Genomic DNA, 6,865 nt, shown 5'->3' with positions numbered 1-6,865 from the left:
GATGGATGGGTGGATGGATGGATGGATGGATGGATGGACGGATGAATGGATGGATGGATGGATGGACGGATGGATGGGTGGATGGATGGATATAAAAGCCATACCTGACAATGCCGGCTGCTTTCCCACGAGCTCTTGCTTGAGCGTAAAGTTTCCTTGCCACTGTCTTCTCCTTCACTGAGCCGACGAATGTGATCCCATTGACATTCCTGAAAAGCAGCCACCGGTCACACAGGAAGCTGATGTGTTTTTGTGTGTATTTGTGTCTGTTAATGCTCTCACATGGTGAAGTTGTTAATGAAGGCCCGTTTGGGGATCTGCACGTTGAAGCCGATGCTCTGGGCGTTGGGGCCTGAGTTGACCACAGAGCTCTTGACTGTGGTGTGAGCGAACCGCAACGTGATTCTGCTCTCCACCTTATAGCTCTTAACTGTGATGTCATTGCCTTGAATTGCCTGCATACACAAATAATCAAAACACAATACATGAATCAAACTATCAACATTAAATAAGACCATCGAAATGGCCTAGGAACCATTTGTATGCCTTAGCACATAAAGACATACAGTTTGTCCTGGGGAAATTTCCTTTTCTAGTTTGAAATGCAATATTTTGTGGCATTTTTTTGGCTTGTGTGAAAATAGCAAACATCAAACATGCAAAACTGAATCTTTTGGCATTACAGTTATTTATTTTAGGGCTTGACAGACATGAAAATATACATAGAAACTTAGAAACCAGATCTAACCAGGGGAAAAATGTCTCTAGCAGAAGAAGAACAGCAGCAGAGGGGAAGTCAATAACCGGAGTGTCTTTAAACAAGCCAATCGATTAGTAGATAAGATTAAAGTGGAACAACAAGACCACGATTACCTCAAAATCCTCTTCTTCTCCACTGGTCAAAACGTTCCTCTACACACACAAAAATAGAAAAAAACAATAATTACAAAATATGCTTACAGTTTAAAATCATGACATGTTTACTCTGTTTTGTTTTACAAAAAAATAAAGAAAGAAAGAAAGAAAGAAAGAAAGTATAGTCTGAATTATACATTTCCAGGAACCTTCTAAAATAAACCAAAAAAAAAAGGATGTGATTTTTTTTTTCCAACAAATGATCAACAGAAAAGATTCAAATTCAAAGAAATATTAATGGTCTGCCTCAGGAAGTCAAATTAAATTGCATACAGTACGAGTATTTTTTGTTGTTGTTGTAACCATGTGCAAATGTAAATATTTATATCATTTTTATAATATAATTTTTAAATTATGTAAATTATAATTTATTGCCAAATATTTTGCATCACTTTAAAACAAAATCGAACTCAATATATAAATTTGATTTAAATATTAAATTGAAAAAAAAAAAAAAAAACAGTTGCATGACATCTGACACTGGACTGGGGGACTTACCCCTGACTCTTTGCTCAATGGTAATCAATGAAGGCCTCAGTGACACTATCATCACATTAAAACATTTCCAAACTGATGAACATCTTGGGAAAAAAATAAACTACATACATTATTATTATAACACAGAAATTCTGAAGTAATTTCAGTTTATTTCTGTTTAAAATGCCACATTTAATTTCATTTTAAAGCTTACCCTGTATCTCCCAGATTGGTGGTTCTGATCCAAAGGACCTGACTAACAAAATAACACACACACACACACACACACACACACACACAATATAGCTTTCAATTTAAATACACATTCAGTATACTGACATCAACACGCATGCACATAAATGTGCCTCTTTTAGTCTTTTATTCGCTTTTCTATTTCACTCTTACTGTTTCACTTTCCCACTCCCCATCGATGATAAACTCGAAAGCCCAGCTCTGAGAAAAGAGCAGGACGCACAGAAGAACTGGAGTCTTCATGGAACCAGAAAAAAATCCACTCGAGAAAGCACAAAACGGCCAGCACAGTCCACACACACGCACACACTGACTGAGGCTAAATGATCAGCCTCTGCAGTCTCTGAGACCTCTGAGCCTCGTCAATATTTGCTGTGCCCCACATAACAAAAAAAAAACAGAGACAGGAACCTTTGAAACCTGACCAGCAGATGTACAAACACAATCCCTGGAAAGGAATGATACATATCACACTCTTTGTTTCAAATGTTGTCAGAACAACATTGTTATATTGGACATTGACATTATTTTCATTAACAATCAAGCACATTTTCTCTCCCACATTTTTTCTTAATTTTTTTACACATGAAAAAGTTGCATTTGTGTTAATAAAAGAAAAAAAATCATTGTCTGAAGAGGATTAAATGTACTATTTTATAATTTTAATGAGAATATGTGCACATTCAAATCTAATTAGTGATTAAATAAATAAATGAATAAATATAGTCTTAAAAATGTAGGCTTCATTTTTTATTTTTATTTTATGATGATAGTTTTTTTTTTTTTTTAGTGTTACCCCAAAAATGTGTTATATAAAACATTTATCAAAGCCATATAGGTCAATTGAATGGTTAATTTGTTAATATTACCCAGAATATTGCCCAATCACCAGAAAATGGGGGCATGTCTGTGGTTGTTCTGAACACAAGGTTATTCTCTTTTATTCTGGTTCCTACAAACTGTTTAAAAAAAAAAAAAAGGGAAAATGTTCTGGTAATTTTCTGCCAGGATATTATTCATTATTTTTGTCCTTTTCAAGCAAAAAAAAAAAGAAAAGGTGTTTTTAAATTTAAATGATAAACCAAAATAGACTGTTCAAAATAAAGGCAAAGGTGTTTGGACACATTATTTGCATACAGCAAGAATATTCATATTCCCTGATTGTTTACCATCTACGGGAAATTTGAGAGACTTAGGAATATTGTAGGATATTGGCTACTATTTGGACCAGGGATCAAATAAAAGAAATATACGAGAAACTAACAAGCATTTTCATGCAGGTCAAATCTTACTATTTTATAGGATAAATAAAATAATGCCTTTCTGAGCAGCAGATTAGGCCGATGTTTATTATTTAACCCCTGCCTTTTCTGTTATTATTTCTTTTTTAACTTCTTGGAAATAAAAACTCCTCCAATCAATCAATCAATCAATCAATCAATCAATCAATCAATCAAAGAAATATACGAGAAACTAACAAGCATTTTCATGCAGGTCAAATCTTACTATTTTATAGGATAAATAAAATAATGCCTTTCTGAACAGCAGATTAGGCCGATGTTTATTATTTAACCCCTGCCTTTTCTGTTATTATTTATTTTTTAACTTCTTGGAAATAAAAACTCCTCCAATCAATCAATCAATCAATCAATCAATCAATCAATCAATCAATCAATCAATCAATCAATCAATCAATCATATATTTAATCAATCAATCAATCAATCAATCAATCAATCAATCAATCAATCATCAATCAATCAATCAATCAATCAATCAATCAATCAATCCTCTTTAACATATTAAATGTTTCTTATCAAGACAATGGAAGACAATGGAAGCAATCCATTTTGCACTACAAAATGTCTGAGAAAACATTCTGCAAGTTCCATAAAACAGTAAGAAATTAATGTCATCATTTCTTTTTAGAGAACCAGGGATGTTCCTAAGCAAAATGTCAAAGCAAAATTAGGAAAATCCCAGTATACTGTAAAAGAAAAGCGCTAATTATTCATGTTATTTAAAATTGTGTGATATATTCAGACATAGCTTCTGAAACACATTTATGTAAAGTGTTATTTTTTTTATTGAAATAGATTGCATTTGTTTCTGTTTAGGATATTATATCATTATCTGGATGACCATGGGCGATCCCATGTGTCTACACTTTGCTCATTTGTCATTGTCATATATATTTGATGTAATAATTTTAATTGTGTAATACATTTGTTTTTAGGTTTATATTTATTTGTCATTAATGATCTTGTAAATGGTCTCTAAAAAACCCTGACGAATTTCTAAATAAGGCAGATATCACTATCTGTTACTGTGGCAGTGTAATTTTTATCTCCATATGCTCCATAAAAATGTTTAATTATGTATTTAGCAAACAGCCTTTACTTTCACTTAGCGTTAATAAACAAAGACATTAGTGCACTGTGTCCGAAAAAATACCATTGGCTACTGGAGGAATTCACCATAGCCAAAGTCGATTAACTAACCTCAGATGTGCAGATATCCAGTCAGACCACTATAGACCCCTCTCCAATCAGACAGGATCCTGTACCTTCGCAATCATCCATCAGTCCTGTAGATGGCAGCAAAGACAGCGAAAATTCACGTTAGAAAATGAGGTTGGCATGAAATAACCACTAACAGGCCGAATTCAATTAATTGATCAAAATTTGTTATCATCTAACGCTTTTTGTTTCTGAGTGTGAAGAAATTTTTAATAATCTGAAGTACGTTTATACGTACCGCTATAAAGAACGTTTGCTTATTGAATGCCTCACAAATTGTGGGATAACCGAGTTGCTCAGAAGTTGTTGCACTGGAGCTCCGAGAGGGGGCCTACAAGGGTAGGCTACTACAAGTACACACCATAGACTGGGTACACACCTACTACAAGTTATGCCAACAACACCACCTAATAGAAACGTGACAGAAGTTCAGAGCTTATAGGCTACTTGAATTTGAACACTGGCAATGAAGCTTATAGGACAGCTGATGAAAGTATGAAATAACACAGGACATTCATTCAAATATGCAAGCTTATAGCCTACCCTAATATTCTGAGTTACTAAACCTACTCAACACTAAATCCGACTCAATCTAGAAAAGAGAAAATTAGTTGGTAAAAGTAAAACTTCGCGACTAGCGAGCTGCATTTAAACACTCAAATCAGAGTGAAACATAGTGAATTGATTATGAAAGTTATCCAATAAAAGACAATATGGAACGGAAACAAATGTTTATGCGAAATGTAAATTGGTGTAGACATGCCAGCTCGTCTAAACTAAACTACAGATTATTCATTTACAATGAATCATCAAGCAATCAAATTGCTTCAAAAGATAAAACAGGGGCCAATCTCGTCCCAGACAGCACATGTACGACGTCTGTTAAAGATCTCTTGATCTGGAAAGCATCTGCTGTGGACAAACATCTGACAGACGTCTTTCAGATGTCAGTTTTACATACATTCTAAATCATAAACATCTTAAAGACATCTAATAGACGTCTATTTGACATCTAAAAGGAAACGTCCTATAGACGTATTGCAGATGAGCAAACACTCTAAAAAATACGTCTTGCAGATGTAAATGCAGACATCAAATAGACGTCTCCGAGATGTATGTGTGCTATCAGGGGTGTAGACAGATGAGTGAGAATGTCGCAAGTGTCTAGACCAAAAACACCGGAGCTCCCTCCCAAACACTTCACTATAGTGTCTTCAGATGGGTGGGACGCAATAACCGCCCTGTTCACACTCCAGGACCACTGAAGTACACTCGACCCACTCCAGAGAGCAGCCAGTGCGGGATACATCATATCCTAAGATGCTACTCATAGTCCTCGTCTTGTATTTGTGTCCGGTTTTTCAGTGCCAAACTGAGGAGACTGAATTGTCAGAAGACGTGGACTTTGAAGAATACACGATTTCTGACATGGATCCAAATGCTGTAGGATTTGTCTTGAATTTCATATATGAAAATGTCATCTTGAATAGTCATATCTAGGATCTCACCAGTCTTGTGTTTGTCTTAAGGCTCCTCTCAGAATCCCGCGGCAGGTGAAAACGCGTCTGACTAAGGTAAAGACGTGCGAAACCTGCGCTTTCTCCATCGGGGTTTTAAGTGTTAGTGACTGCAACAGTCAAGAAAAGCCACTGACTGTAAGACGTCTGCATTTAAAATTTCATACGCAATTCTCAACACTTCAATCTTGCTGTTTGTTCTTTAGCGGTTGATGGAGAGTGTTATAGCATGCTTTTTTTCAACGCCTATAACTTAGTGATCGTTTGCCCTGTGTGTCTTAAACTTTCATATTATATGCCCACATTTGTCTGCTAGAAATCAGAGTAGGTTAGAAATCTGCACCTTATCTATAAACTGTAAACTACCTTCAAGTACAAAAGTACTGTTACACAGCCAGATTGAGTTGTAAATGTAGACTAGGTGGCGTGAGTAGTAACACCAATGGAAAACAAGGGCATTTGTTCAAAGCAAATACAATTTATACAATTTAATCACTTTCACAATTGTGTGGGCATACACTGTTCCATTATGCCCAGTATTATTTCTAGTATAGCCTACATTCAAGTGTTACAATTCAATGCTGCTAAGCCATGATTCTGTTTTGTTTTTTTACATGTAGATGAAAAGTTTACATCTATCATATATAAAATTAAGCAATAGGATGATACCAGTTCTGTCATTTAACATAGATTCAACTATGTTCTCAGGGCATTTTGTTTCGGCTAATACATTTTAAATTATTACATTTTTATTGGGGGAAGTTGTCACACGAGTGTTTAAATATTATACATGTTTACAAATGAAACAATTATGATACGTGTTGGCCCAAACACTTCTGTTTCATGATTATTTTACTGTTTCAATTTTGCTGAAAAGTCAAGTCACATTTATATAGCGCTTTATACAATACAGACCGTTTCAAAGCAGCTTCACATTAATAAACAGGGGGAAAAAACTGAATTAATAATGCAAATTGCATCAAATATGAGACAAATTCAAATTCTGCTGTAAGCTCTAAAAAGACAATTGTGTCATTATTCAGCTCAATTCAGTTCAGTGCTGGTTCAGTTCATTTCAATAACTGTGTAAAGTTAATTAATTACACTCTAAAAAATGCTGGGTTGTTTCAACCCAAGTTTGGGTCAAATATGGACTAACCCAACCGTTGGGTTAAATTTTTACATTA

General features: G+C 34.9%; 2 protein-coding genes across 2 annotated transcripts in view; one reads left to right on the top strand and one right to left on the bottom strand.

The window, feature by feature from the left end:
• The window catches only part of LOC107666937 (inter-alpha-trypsin inhibitor heavy chain H2-like), an 18,078-nt gene extending 16,078 nt beyond the window's left edge, over window positions 1-2,000 (bottom strand). The window contains exons 1-5 of the mRNA XM_016458467.1: window positions 1,798-2,000; window positions 1,607-1,648; window positions 874-912; window positions 283-455; window positions 35-209 (exon numbers count right to left, since the gene is read on the bottom strand). Of these exons, the coding sequence (XP_016313953.1) occupies window positions 35-209; window positions 283-455; window positions 874-912; window positions 1,607-1,648; window positions 1,798-1,887 (519 nt within the window). The 5' untranslated portion in view covers window positions 1,888-2,000. The remainder of the gene's footprint in view (window positions 1-34; window positions 210-282; window positions 456-873; window positions 913-1,606; window positions 1,649-1,797) is intronic.
• A 3,465-nt stretch (window positions 2,001-5,465) lies between these two features.
• The window catches only part of itih5 (inter-alpha-trypsin inhibitor heavy chain 5), a 16,246-nt gene continuing 14,846 nt past the window's right edge, over window positions 5,466-6,865 (top strand). Inside the window, exons 1-2 of the mRNA XM_016458499.1 lie at window positions 5,466-5,604; window positions 5,691-5,735. Of these exons, the coding sequence (XP_016313985.1) occupies window positions 5,482-5,604; window positions 5,691-5,735 (168 nt within the window). The 5' untranslated portion in view covers window positions 5,466-5,481. The remainder of the gene's footprint in view (window positions 5,605-5,690; window positions 5,736-6,865) is intronic.

The sequence above is a fragment of the Sinocyclocheilus anshuiensis genome, unplaced genomic scaffold (assembly GCF_001515605.1).
Source record: "Sinocyclocheilus anshuiensis isolate Anshui unplaced genomic scaffold, SAMN03320099.WGS_v1.1 scaffold719, whole genome shotgun sequence".
NCBI lineage: Eukaryota > Metazoa > Chordata > Actinopteri > Cypriniformes > Cyprinidae > Sinocyclocheilus > Sinocyclocheilus anshuiensis.
The sequence above is the reverse complement of the archived record's forward strand: the minus strand, read 5'-3'. Positions and strand labels throughout refer to the sequence as shown.